The 14,786-nt window shown below is 45.6% G+C and overlaps 1 protein-coding gene across 1 annotated transcript in view; it reads left to right on the top strand.

The window, feature by feature from the left end:
* The window catches only part of MAN1A1 (mannosidase alpha class 1A member 1), a 198,772-nt gene that overhangs the window by 41,561 nt on the left and 142,425 nt on the right, over nucleotides 1–14,786 (top strand). The window contains exon 3 of the mRNA XM_019537970.1: nucleotides 11,098–11,178. Within this exon, the coding sequence (XP_019393515.1) occupies nucleotides 11,098–11,178 (81 nt within the window). The remainder of the gene's footprint in view (nucleotides 1–11,097; nucleotides 11,179–14,786) is intronic.

Below are 14,786 nucleotides of genomic sequence, written 5' to 3'. Positions count from 1 at the left end.
CCCCCAAAAAAAAAAAAGTAGAGTCCACTTTCTTGACTGTGATTTAAGTCTGTAAGCCACTCACAAAGTAACAGATCTGTTTTTGCTGTTAATGTACAAACTTGGTGGGGTTTGTGTAATTAAGGCAATATATGTTTGAAGACATATATTCTTAGATCATTGTATTGTGTCTCTTCAAATATTTGTTTCTGTAATGTGTGGCTTAGTTAATGAAGTTTGCTGCAAACACTGGTATGATTGCCTTCATAATAGACTGGCAGAATGTTGTTAAAAAAGCAAAAACAAACCAAAACTAATACGATACAGTGGAGTAGTTTGTGAATTACTTGCCATAGAATAAAAAAATAGCAAAAATAACTCCTTAACTCCTTCTTTTTTTTTTCAACACCTACTGAAGTAAAAAAAATGTATGTTTTTAAAATAACAATCCTGCATTTAATGCAATTGTTTGCCATAGGTCATAGACTTTTTCTTTTCTGGAATTTGTTTTCAGTGATTGATGTCAAGGATCCTGGTTATTTTTATCCTCTTAAATAATTATAAATTACTTTCAAGAACAAAAACCGAATTTTGATTCCTCAGAAAGGATGGGGTTTGTTACTGTGTAGATGTTACAAAGGTTTAGCAAAGCACTTTTTTTAAAGCAGAAGTATGGCAAATAGTTTCAAGCAAGGCATTTCAGTTCTTAATCCAAGAAAATAAAGTTTGTATGACAACATTAAGAGATGTTAGTTTCTCTACTGACAATTTGAAAAAATGTGCTTTTAACAAAACTTAAATAAAAAGCTTAACATTTCTCCTAGCATTAGTTACAAAACAGTCTTGACCATTGTTTCAGACTACTCTACAATTAACACTTGTTTTTCTTGTCTAGCAAGAGAGTCTGCACTAAATTTAATTGGGGATCAACCACTCAGCTTCTCTAAGTATTTCTAAAGACCATTGTGTTTCCATGACCACAAACTGTAAAACTGAAAGAGGTCTGACTTCTTTGTTAACAGCTTTTAACAGACCCTGATACCATTCTCTTAAGTAGGCTGCATAAATGTAGGTTAGAATTACCAATATGTGGATATGGATATCTAATTGACTGAATAGTTACAAACAAACTGTAACCATAAATGGATTAATGTCACTGTCACATAGTGTGAAGTGGGGTTCTACAGGGATTTGTTCTGGAATCTGTTTAATGCCTTTATTAATGAGTTAGTTAGTTAGTTAATCTGAAGTTAAGCAAAAGACAGGACCAGGTAGGAACTTGGATACTAACTTATTCAGAAGCATGAGCTTGAGCCTGAAAAAGTAAGCTGTAGTCCATGGCAACCTGTGCCTTTCACAAAAAATTAGTCTATATCAGGGGAGGCCAGTCTGGAGTATGTATGCCAAAAGTGACATGTGACACATTGGGGAGGGGACAAGCAGCACACTGGCAGATTGGGGAGGGAGCAGAAAGCAGAACTTCAGATCAGATAGGGGAATGGGATCTGAGGGGCAGGGACAGGGTGGGAGTTCATTTGTGACGTGCCTGCCAAAAATTTGCCCTACCCCCCCCAATTCTTGTATAAGGTGCCACCCTGCCTTGCTTTCATCTTTATTTAATGACTAGAGGTAAGGATAGGGTGTGCAATTGATCAGATTTTCAGCTGATAACATAATGGGGATGTGTCAGATTTTGGAGGGTAGGGTGAAAATTTAGAAGGATCATAATGAATATAAAAACAGGGCTACAGATAACAAACAGAATTCAATAAAGATGGATGCTGCAAACAAGGAAGAAAAAACAAATGCACAGATACACAATTGACTTGATTAGTCATACCAAGGAAGACCTAGGAGTTGTGGTGAATCACAAACTCAGAATGAGTCAGAATCAGTTCTACTTGGCTCTGATTAGGCCTCAGCTGCACTACTTTATCCAGTTTTAGTACTTCCATTTCAAGGAGGACTTAAGAGAAACTGGAGAGGATCTAGAGACCGGCTACAAAGATAGTAAAGAGGTGGAATGGAAGCTATAATAAGTTTGAAGAAACTAAGCAAGTTTAGTCAGGAGGAAAGTAGCATAAGGTGCAGTGGCTTTCAAATATTTGAAAGCATACAACAATGAAGAAGGGGAAAAATATTCTCCCTTGCTACAAAGGGCAGGACACAAAGTGATGGGTTTAAACTATAGCAAAGCATATTTAAGTCGTATCTCAGGAAAAACATTTTTAACTTGTCAAACAGTGGATCAAACGGATTAGGGAAATTATAAAGTCTTCCTCATTGGAGGATTTCAGGAGGAGCTTTGACAGGCAATCTATGCAGGATGGTTAAGAATAGCACATTCTGCATCTGTACAGAAAGTTGAACTAGACCATTGAACTAGGCCATACCTACAGTTCTATCACAGATTTATTAGTGACTCCATCAGGTGTACCTTCACTGCATTTTTAGTTTCTTGCTACGCTTCCTTGAATAATAAGGAAGATGTGTAATATATGGCTGTATGTCGCTGTAGGATAACCTGCATTCTGGGGTGACTTTACCTGGGACTCTTTGACTTGGAGGTAAAAGTCAATATCTATACAATGTCTCTAGGATGTCCAAGGAGGAAGGGTAACCTGGTGCCTCGACAAACAACATATTTACACTGGTGTAAATGGTATTTGGGTTTAAAGAGACAGATAAGCAACTATTCTAAGATAGCAGCTCAGCATATTTGTTACTACAGTGCCTCAATCACGTGCCCAGGGAGAGGGTAATCTTCTGTTTGCAATGTGCAACTTGTTTCCAGAAGATGGAAATGGGCTATTATATGGGTTTTGTGATGTCTGCTCCTATTTATATTGGTTTAAAAATTTTGTTTTGGGTTTTTTTAACTTATTCCAAGCCTGATGATGTTGAACCAAATATATTGAGAGCTGTCTTTACTAGTATTTTAATTGTCAGTTTTCAGAAACTATATGTATCTAAGTCATATTGCATTATCTTGCTGTTTTCAGATATTTTCAAAGAGCAGGTATAAGGACTCTGTTATGGTTTTACTACTTTTTGAGGTACTTAATACCCCTTTAAAGCCATTACAAAATATTTATATGTAAAAATGGAATCCAGAATGATGCACCATATAAGAAATTACTAAATGCTGTAGTCAGATTATGTCAATTGGATGATAGTACACAACCAGCAGAAGAGCTTCATTTTATATTCTGTTCTAGTAACCCTCTCATGATGCAACCAGTCTTGAGAGGGCTCTGAAAGCAACATGTTGGTTGTATCAGATGCAGATTTTTAGCATTCATGATGCTTTGCAGAATCCTGGTGTACATCTGTAAGCAACCCTTCATGAGTTGATACCCTTTACATGCCTGGAAACCCACTCTTGTCATTCTATATTCCCACTGAAGTCATACGACCAACTAGAGCCTGGTAGCGTTGAGACCTAAGTTGAATGTAGGGTAGCAAGGAATGACCCCAAAAATATGGAAAGGATGAGAGAACCTGTAGAAGCATGAACATTACAAAAGTGAAGGGTTCTGTACCCTAGATGAATGCACCTTTTTATAATTGGAGTCCGATTCAAATTGCAGGCCCAGCTCACTAGTATTACAGCCCAATCATGGCGGGGGGCCACCATTTTCATGCACAGATTGTGGCACCTTCCCCGTAATTGGACCACAATACTAGCGATCGGGGAAGAAGGCAGGCTCACCTGGCAGACCCCAGCCTGACCAAACTTGCCCAGCATTGCAGCTGCTGTTACCTGCAGCCAACAAACTCATAATGCTGGGCAAGTTTCGCCAGGCTGGGGCCCCCATGTGTGAGCAATGCCACCCGCACTCTAGCTCTTCTTCCCCCTCACTACCCTTTGTTGGCTGCATGCACCACCAAGCCACTATGATGCTGGGCAAATTCAACTAGGCTAGGCCCCCCCTGTGTGCCAGCCAGATGGGTGCAGGGAGCTGGAGTCCAGGCGCCTCGCCTGGCACGTAGGGGGCTTCAACACACTTGAACTCACCCAGCTTCACAGTGGCAGTGGCTCAGTGGTGCCTGCAGCCAGCAAAGGGTTATGAGGCAGCCAGGGGAGGCCAGAATGTGGGTAGCATTACTCTCACATTGATCGCATTGCTGACCCTTAGGCTTGCCTGCCATTGTCCCCACCCCACCCCCAGCTCCACTCTGCTCTGCATGCAGGAGCCCCACTGGGGCAGCGCAGAGCACTTCCCTCCCACTACCCGCTTTACTCTGCCCTGGTGACTCACTACCACTGTTACCGCTGACTGAGGCAGGCATGAGCAGGGACTGGGTGCTACACAAAAGTGAAGGTGTCCCCATGGCTCTATCTTTTTGCAAGGAAATGCCACGCAATATGGCCACTTGCTAGGGAACTCCTTGGCAAGCAGCCATATTGTGGTATGTAACCACTGGGCTTCGACTACCCACTGTCAGGCGGCTTTTGATCTACTGGCGGATGTCACGCCTCTTCCGGGCCTGTTTGTCGCCTAAGTAGTTCTCTCCTCCCCACGTTGCCAACCCCATTCTCACCTGCCACGACTTGGTGTTCCTCAGTAGGTGGGGTCAGTTAACGGATTCCACGGTGGCCCGGGCTTTGCCCGGCAGTTGTTAATGGGGCTCCACCACTCCTACACCGTGGCCTCATACCACATTTGGTGTGCTGCCTAGCTGTTATTTGCAGCCTCTCCCGTGGGTCATGTTCTCCGTGCCACATCTCAGAGCCAGTGGCTAGAGACCCTGCCTGCCCTTGTGGGCCTGCCTCTACAGCCCTTTGCGCCTTGGTCCCTTCCTTCAAGGGTACTCTCTCCACTAGGGTACCCTGCCAAGGCTTTCCTGCAGCCCCACCACGGGGATGCTTATCCCTGTCTCCTATGCCCCTTCCCTCAGGGTGACAAAACAAAACAAGTGAACAAAAACCAACCCGTGACCTATTCCTCTCCTCCGAAACCTTACAGGGAGGGATAGCTCTCCTCTCCACTCGTCGCTTCCCAGACTAGCTCCTATCGATCACTCAACATACTGGGCCTTGGCAGCAATACCCACCCCTATCGCAACCCCCTTCAGGGCTGTCCCCAGGTCTTCGCCCCCCTGGCGTGCCGTCCTCCATGCCCTGTTGTCCTGGCACTTCCACCTGGGTCCCGCTCTGCTTCCAGGTACCACCTGAGCTCTCCCTCCTCTCGGCCAGCCTGTCGCTGCTCTGTTGTCCAGCAGTGGTCTTTGTCAGGGTGCTCCACTCTCCCCGGCCTGTGTCGCCTCCTGCCCATCAGGCTCCTCGGGATCCACATGTGGAGTCCTCCCTGCCGCTGGCGTCAGCTGTAGCTCTGTCTCCCGGCTATCTGCCCCCTGTGCTGCAGTAGCTGCCATTTTTATTTCAATCGGCTGGCATCTAATGTTGACGTCACCGGCCAGCCGTAATTGTACAAAGAGGTGACTAATGAGCTGCACGGGTTCCTATTTTCACCCCACGTGTGTCTCATCCCAAACTGCCAGTGAGTGCCATGCATTACTTCGCCTCCCGGGACATAACCCCACCCCCCCCGCCAGTTGCCTTGTGACGGTTCCGTGAGTTGTGCATTGCCGTTACCTGCAGTTTGCTGTGGGGGTCGACAACCTCGCCGTTCAATGTCTCAGTGCATGCCTTCGTTACATCTAGTCTGTGTTTACGTTGTCTTTCCCGGGGCAGTATACGATACGAAACTTAAAGGGTTGTAGTGCCAATGCCCATCGCATTATGCGCGCGTTATTTGTTTTGGCAGTACTGAGCCATTTCAGGGGTGCATGGTCCGTGACGAGTGTAAATTCCCTTCCGAGTAAGTAATAACATAAGTGCTCCACCACCCACCAGATTGCCAGACACTCCTGCTCGATTTGTTTCATACCTGGTTTCAGCTGGTAGCAACTTCTGACTCGCATATGCCTGGGGCCGGTCCACGTCGGTGTCTTGTTTTGTCAATACAGCCCCAATTGCAACTGCAGGGGCATCCGTCTGCAATGAAAAGGTTTCTCAAAATTAGGGGTGTGCATAAGTACATCTTCACACAGGGCTCTTTTTAAGGCCTGAAAACTGAATAACATTGCCCCTTTAGGGCCTCTGAGAGGGGTGATGCTAGCTCTGAGAACGGGGAACGAATCTGTGATAGTAATTTACCAGGCCCAAGAAGGACCGTAGCTGTTTTAGTATTTGGTCTTCCAGTGGTCTGATGGTCCCCTGGCCCACTAGGAATCCTAGGTATTTCGTGGGCTTGTGCGCGATTGAACACTTATGGGGGTTTGCAGTTAGGTCTGCCTTCTTGAGTTCGGTCAGTACCACCCTAAGGGCACGTAGATGCTGATCCCATGACTGGGTGAATACGGCAATGTTGTCGAAGTATGCTGCCACGTATTCTGCGTGCAGTGCCAGAAGGTGTTCCATTAGCAGCTGAAATGTGGCCGCAGCCCCGTGCAAGCTGAACGGCATCTTTACGAATTCATATAGACCCCAAGGGGTTCCAAAGGCAGTCTTGGGGTGGTCACATGGCTGCACTGGGATCTGCCAATACCCTTTGGCCAGATCCAGGGTGGTTATGAATCTGGCGGCCCTGATTTCGTTCCACTAGTTCTGTCATCTGTGGCATGGGGAAGGCATCGAACGTGGCTACTTCATTCAACTTTCGATAGTCTACGCAGAGCCTTAGGGTCCCGTCTGTTTTCGTATTGGAACTTCACCAAGGGCTTCAGGACGGCATGATGACACCAAGTGTCTCCATTTTTTCCACTTCCTTACGTTCCTCCTCCGTTAAATGATGAGGTATGGGTCGCCACCATTCTCGCACAATCATACCCGGGGGTGTCTGGATAGCATGGTATGTATCCCTTACCTATCTGGGATCCTCTGAAAAGACCCCCTTAAATTCCTCAAGGCGGTTCCTTGCATCCTTCCTCTGGGGTGTCATTAGCTTGCTGCTCACTCAGACAGCCAATAAGGGTTCCGTCTTCCCCGGGTTTTGACAGAGTTCTCGTGGGCCAGCGTCCTTGGCTGCTTCCTCTCTGAATGCCGCCCATACCTCAGGTTGTCACCATTCTCCTAACAGGTTGACGTGGTAAATTTGTTTTGTTTTTTTGCTAACCAGGGCGATATACCTTGTAGTCAACCGGGCCAACTCGTTGTAGGATTTTGAATGGTCCTTGGCATTGAGTTAATAGCTTACTATGCAAGGTGGGTAATAGGACCAGCACCTTCTGTCCTGGTTGGAATTCCTGCTCCCTCTCATGTAAGTCATACCTTCCCTTTTGTTTTTGTTGAGTCTGTCTCAAGTTGTTAGCTGCTAACTCTCGGACTCTCTGGACTCGAAGTTGAAAGCTTGCTGGTATTTCGAGGGGTTAGAAATGACTGCAGGGCCCTGTTCCCATTCTTCCTGGAGGATCTGTAACAAACCCCGTGGCTGGTGGCCTAGCACAAACTCAAAGGAAGAATACCTCAGAGGTTCCAATGGGGCATCCCTGAGCACAAACAAGACCAGTGGGAGCATTAGGTCCCAATGCCAGAGGTCACCTTGTAGACATCGTCGCAATACCTTTTAGGGTTCTGTTCAACCACTCCACCAACCCATTGGTTTGGGGGTGGTAGATAGACATGCTCAGTTGTTTAATTTGCAGGGTTTGACACACCCCTTGCAGGACCCCTGACGTGACATTTCACCCCGGTCTGTCAGGAACTTGTGGGGATGCGGGCTATCTATCTTAACAATTCTTCAGCAATCCGGGGTGCCGTTACCAACCTCAGCGGCATGGCGTCGGGGTACCTAGTTGCGTAATCCACGAACACCAGGATGTACTGGTGTCCATTACTGCTGTGCGGCAGAAGCCCAACGACATCTATGACAATTCGGGAGAAGGGTAGACCAGTAATAGGCATTGGCCTCGTCGGAGCTTGCGGGGGGGGGGCGGTGTTCCCTAGCCTTTTGACACACTAAGCACTCAACACATCACCAAGCTACATCTTCCCCCAATTTTGGCCAAAAGAACCACCAGGATATCTTGTCTATTGTACGGTCCCTCCCCATGTGGCCTCGCATGGGATTGGCATGTGCCAATTGCCACACTGCCTTCCGAAAACAGGAGGGCACCACCGGTTGGTCCCTGCTTTCCTTCTCCTCCCTGCCTGGTTGCACCCTATACAAGAGGTGGTGTCTAACCTCGAAGTGACTCCCCAGGTCGGATACTGATGCCGGCTGACGAGTCTCGTCCATTGCCTGGGTCCACAGCTCTTGTAATTCAGGATCATCTTCTTGGGCCTGCCAGAATTGTTGTACACTGGCGATGTTCCTCCAGTCGACCACTTCATCCTCACCCTCCCTGGCATTTCCCTCTCTTTCTTCGGTGTCACCAAGCCATCTGTCCCTCATTTTTAAGGTCTTGCGCGTGACTTCGATGTCCCACACCCTATCCATCACATCATACAGGGGAGCCCAATGTCATCCCAACAGCATATCACATGCCAGGCGGGGTGCAAGGCCCACCAACAACTCCCCCTGATGCTCCATAACTCTGAGACGGGTCCTTACTCGGCATATAGCCTGAGTTTCTCCATGGAGACATGTCACTCTCACTGGTTCTATTTGACCCTCGGGGACATCTGGCAAGAGGTCAGCCCTAATCAACAACTGAGCACACCTGGAATCTAACACCGCCCAGACCAGACAGTCCTCTACCCAGACCCGCACCACAGGGCGCCCCCATACTGGGCTCTCGCCCCCGACCCCAAAACTACAGTCCATCAGCTCCCCTTGAACGGGTTCTTTGGGGAATTCAACCATCCCCGTTTGGGCACTCGGTGCCTGCCCTCTCAGTGGTACACCCTGGACATTCTCAGGCAAAATGCCCTATTCGACCGCAGTGGTAACATACCATGTCCCCTCCCTGGGCCCGATACCTGGGCCTACGTTGCTCCACCTCCCTTGTTGCTGGAGCTGGAGATGGGGACCCTTGCTTCTCCCATGGGTAATGCCACTTGGCGGCTGCAAAGGCCTCCGCTAACTTCAGTGATTCCTCGCAGGTCTCTGGGGCGAGCTGATAGACCCAGCTATGGGTTCTTTCTTCCAGATCATTTACAAATTGTTCTAGTATGATCTTGTCCACCAGGGTCGCCATTGTACACATTGTCAGATTGACCCATTTCCCAAAGAGGTCCCAAAGCTGCTGGAGTAACACCCGCGGTTGCCTCTCTTTCACCCCCTTCTTGGCCCGGAAGACTTGCCAGTAGTGTTCTGGACTAATCTCAAGGTGGTACAGAATAGCAGCTTTCACTGCCCCGCAGTCTTGAGCTTCTTCTTGAGTCAAGGGCTAAGCTGCCTGGGCCAGCCTGGGATGCCTGGGCCAGCTGGGACTACCAAAGCTCCCACCTGGCTGGCCCCAGTACCTTTTGTCGAGGCCCATGACAACGGCATGGCATTTGAAGGCCTCGATATATGCCTCTGGGTCATCTTTCACAGTCATCGTGGGTATTCCAAAAGCTGACGTACTATGTTACACCAACAACCGCCGCTGCAAACCCACGATCTGCATCAATGCTTGCAGGTTCTGTGCCAGGAAATCTGCAGGACCCATCTCAGCTGGCTGCATGACGGGCGAGTGACCCCTAAAGGGGTTTCTGGCCAATGCACCACTCTGTAACCGCCAGGCTTCAACTAGCCACTCTCGGGTGGCTTTTGATCTACTGGCGGATGTCACACCCCTTCCAGGCCTGTTTGTTGCCAAAGTAGTTCTCTCCTCCCCGCATTGCCAACCCCATTCTCTCCTGCCACAACTTGGTGTTCCTCAGTAGGTTGGTCAGTTAACGGGTTCCTCGGTGGCCTGGGCTTTGCCCGGCAGTTGCTCACAGGGCTTCACCACCGAAACCTTACAGGGAGGGATAGCTCTCCTCTTTGCTCATCGCTTCCCAGACTAGCTCCTATTCATCACTCAACATACTGGGCCCCGGCAGTGATACCCGCCCCGATCACATCCCCCTTCAGGGCTGTCCCTGGGTCTTCGCCCCCCTGGCGTGCCGTCCTCCATGCCCCGTTGTCTCAGCACTCCCACCTGGGTCCCGCCGTGCTTCCAGGTGCCACTTGAGCTCTCCCTCTGCTTGGCCAGCCTGTTGCTCTTCCGTTGTCTGGCGGTGACCTTTGTCAGGGTGCTCCACTCTCCCCAGCCTGTGTCGCCTCCTGCTCATCAGGCTCCTCAGGATCCTCACGTGGAGTCCTCCCTGCCACCGGCGTCAGCCGTAGCTCCGTCTCCCAGCTATCTGCCCATTTCACTGCTGTGGCTGCCATTTTTATTTCCGCAAGCCAGCGTCTGACACGTCACCGGCCGGCCGTAATTGTGCAAGGAGGCAGCTAACAAGCCGCACGGGTTCCTCTTTCTGCCCCACATGCGTCTCGTCCCAAACTGCTGGTGAGTGCCTTGCGTTACTTCACCTCCCAGGACGTGATATTTCCTTGCAAATTGCATTTTTCATGAAAATCACTAAAATTCCATGATTTTCATGAAAAATGCTATCTTATGATTTAAACCAGACACTATTTATAATGAATCTGATACTAAATCTATTAAAGCATGTACTTTCCCTTTAAAACAATTTTAGGTAGAGGAAACAGGAGTGATCAAGTTAGACCAATACAAATTAGTTTCCCGAGGAGGAACCTGAAAGTAGGAAAGTTGATTAGTATTGTTTGTGACATCCAGGGAACATAACTTGTCCTTGGAGGAGAAGGGTGTAATGCCCTGTGGAATTCCTGGGTGTGCCTCAAGCCATGTTCGTAGTCAGGCAAAACTAAAGCTGTACAGAGTTTTTAAAGTGAGGAAGAAGAAATAACTTTTAAAAAGATATATTTTAAATGCTTCTCATTCAGTTTATCTGTCTCATACTTTCCCCTTGTAAACAGCAGAATGCAGTTCTAATGGAGCTTGGGCCCATGAAATAATGTGGAAGGTGGTAAACTCAGTATTTGTCTTCTAATTGAAGTTGTCAGTGCATGTCCACACAGAAACACGGTGCTTTTGTTTTCTTCAACATAGCCATTGTAAATTTTCATAGAGACCTGAAATTTGGTTCCAATTATATTCTCTTATTTATTTCCCCAGAATGCTGAAATTTCAGTTTTTGAAGTGAATATTCGTTTTGTTGGTGGACTGCTTTCAGCATACTATCTTTCAGGAGAAGAGGTAAGATAATCTATCCATATCATCATTCTGTAATACTTACCCAGAATTAATGCAGATTTCTTTGCCCCTTCTGCATCTGTGTTTCTAGTAAATAAGACACTTTTTAACATTAATTTGGATGTTTGTAAAAATGGCAGATGTGTCTTTGATGAAAGCCTACCTATTTATATGTGCCTTCAGATGTGTGGGGACACTGCTCTGACGTGATGTAATTGTAGTGCATTGGAACAGACTTGATTAATCGAGTTTGTTGGAACGTGGTAATTAGCTTGCTTCAGCAGCCTCTTCATCTTATGTATTCAGCATCCTCGTGCTTCATAATGGAGGTGGGGGTGCTTTAAGTAAAGTTCATTGAACAACTGCATTTGTTAATGCTGAATACACGAGATGCTGTGGGCGCTTTAATTAGAGCAGCTCTTGGAGCCTCTCTAATTAAAGCCTCCCCTCCCCCCAGCACATGTAAAGATGCCCAAAGATTTTATTTCTTTTTCTTAGGCTATTGTTTTTGTATAAAAGTCACCAATGGAGAAGTGTTCTCAGTTGTAAAACCATGCCCAATACATATCTAGAGGTTTTGTACTGAGGAACAGAAGTCTGAAGTTCTGATGCTGCTGGAGGTAGATTTGTTACAGAAAATGGCATAATCATTGCAGGGAAATTTTAACTTGTACTGATATCCACTAATGTGAATTAAAGCTTTGTCACGGCTAATTCGTAGTCTCAGAAAGGATAAAAGTGCAACTGAGAATGTAGGAAGAGAAGAAAATGTGACTGGGAGAATTGGAGGGAAGAATGTATAACTGGTGGTACAGATTCAGGCAAAGACCACTAGAACCACTGTGGCTTGTTTTCTGATCATCTGTGAGTGTTAGAGTTGCTATGACATTTTGGAGGGCAGCCCTAAATGGTGGTCTAGTTTAAATGTAATGAGAGAATGAACATGTCTGCTGGTTTTGTGCTTTGTACTTCAAACTGATTCTCAGATGTGTATACCATATGTAGGTAGTCGAAGCAGAGCTAACACTTATCCTCTCATCTTGAACAGATGCTTTGTTTTGTTTCCTATACCTAGCCTGGCTACATCGGGGAGCTCAAAGGCAGTGCCCCTTTTACCAACAGTTTCCTATGGGAAAATATAATGGCAGCTAAGTTACAAGCATCAAGGCACCTACTAGATATTTCTTTTTGACTTTCCTGTCATCCCCAGCAGCAAAGCTCTGATATCCAAGCTTCATTCAATTCTTTCTCTTATCCCTTCTCTTATTAGCAATGCTACCACCATGGAAGAGAGAATATGGCAGAATATGGAATAGTTCTCCCAGAAAAGCATGACATCACATTTTTGGCTTGGCATTTTTGCAGTTCCCAAATTTTACTAATTTTTATTAATGTTTCACCTCAGTCGTATTTATTGGCAGGGTTCGTCTTGAACTTAACTATGAAAGGCCTACTGTAACCTTAAATAAAGCAACACTTTAAATTTAACAGTTGAAGACCAGGGCTAAGAGTAATTGAACTGAGAGTTGTACACTCTTTTTAAACCTTAAAATATTATATATGAGAATTTTACAGTTTGGCCAAGAATATAAGATACTTTATCGTTTAGCTCTACTTCTACGTAAAATAAAGAGCTTTCTTGACAACCAGAAGTATTTAAACTAAGCATCAAGAAAAACTCTATTTTGAATTGTTCAGTTTATATTGTTATCCTAAGTTGTTTTGTTCTTGTTATTAAGTATCTGAATTTTCATCTCACTCCACAAAACTGTAGAAAATGTTAAAATATATGGTTGCTAGAGAAAACATTTTAGGGATTCTTGTTTGTTTATAATGTCTCTATCTCTTGATCATACCTCACCAACCATTTCTCATGATATTCTCACCAATAACTTACTTGCTTAAAGTTTCTTATGTTCAGACCCCCTACTAAATAGCATCACATGAAGCAGTTAACATTTGGACATAGGTTTGTTACAAATTTACAGGAAAGGCTGACAGAGAATCCCATAATCGCACAGTTAGTCAACTTTGTATCTCCTAACAAATGTTGTATTTTTAATAGAAATGTTTTACCTGTGGCTTTTGAAGTCAGTTGTCACCCAGTGATAATTCAGTGACCCTCAAATGAATGCAGCATCTTTACAAAAGATGCTTCTATGATTAAGACAGTTATATTCTATTGATAACTTATTGTCCACTAAAGAACTGCAGAGAGCTTTTGTTCATATTAGCTGTTAATTAAGCTGGCAGATATAGTGAGCATTTCTTATTAGTTAGTGTCCAGTTGAGGGACGTTGAGGTGCCTTAAATTAGGTTGTCATTGATTGCCAAAAGATGTTTGACAAGGTGGTCTTTACTAGAATAGTAAACCATTAGAATATAAACACATTTACTTTGTACATGTTAACACGCAACATCCCTTTCCATGAGGGACACACAAACCTATTCTTTTACTGGCCTTTATCTAAAAATCAAAGATGTACTGATAGTTGAGAGGCCTAAGCATACAGAATTCCTTCAGCTTTGTAGCAGTAATCACATGGTATTTGTTGACCAAGTAGTTTTACAATTGGAAAGGCAGAGATTATAGGTTACTTGTATGAATTACAAAATCTAAATGGCTAGATAATTAAAATTTTCCTTTTAGATGATTACTGGGAAAAAAATTCTCTTGGGTCATCCATTTCAATTCAAAGTGAAATGGTAGCTTATTCTTGTGTGTTGTCCTCAGATATTTTTATCTAGTCTAGGTAATAGAGCTTGTGCCTTAGTCACCTCAAAATGGATTACAGAAGCTGGAATTTTAACAAATATATATGTTGTCATGTATACGTGACCCAGTTGTTTCAAAACATCAGTGCTTATTTTAATAACTACCAAAGTATTTCTTCAGTTGGCTTGCAATATTATCACTCGATCTAGGCAATCCTTTATCCTTTTTTAATTCTATTCTTATAGAAGTAGGGTCGGAAGGGACCTTATAGATCTTCAAGTCTGACCCCGTGTCAGGGCAGGAGAAAAAAAATTGGGCTCAAATGATCCCAGCTAGGTAGGCATCAAGCCTCCTCTTAAGGACGCCCAGGGTAGGAGCCAGCACCACTTCTCTTGGAAGTTGGTTCTAGATCCTAGCTGCCCTAACTGTGAAGTAGTTCTTACGGATATCTAATCTAAACCTCCTCTCCAACAACTTGTGGCCGTTATTCCTTGTTATGCCAGGGGGCACTAGGGGAAACAAGGTCTCCCTGAAACCCTTCTGGTCCACCCTAGTGAATTTATAGATGGTCACCAGGTCCCCCCCTCAGCCTTCTCTCTTGTGAAGGCTGAACAGGTTCAGATCCCACAGTCTCTCGTTGTAGGGTCTGCCTTGTAGTCCCCGGATCATTTGGGTGGCCCTCCTCTGGACCCTCTCAATGTTGTCCACATCCCTCCTGAAGTGGATCACCCAAAACTGGACACAGTACTCCAGCTGTGGCCTGACCAGTGTTGCATAGAGGGGGAGGATCACCTCCTTAGCCCTGCTAGAGATGCACCTGTGGATGCACGACAAGGTCCGGTTAACTCTGCCAACTGTGACCTCACATTGTCGGCCCATGTTCATCTTGAAGTCA

Source organism: Crocodylus porosus, unplaced genomic scaffold, assembly GCF_001723895.1.
Source record: "Crocodylus porosus isolate Cpor-Errol unplaced genomic scaffold, CroPor_comp1, whole genome shotgun sequence".
Taxonomy (NCBI): Eukaryota; Metazoa; Chordata; order Crocodylia; family Crocodylidae; genus Crocodylus; species Crocodylus porosus.
Note: the sequence above shows the minus strand (reverse complement) of the source record. Positions and strands in the feature narration are given on the sequence as shown.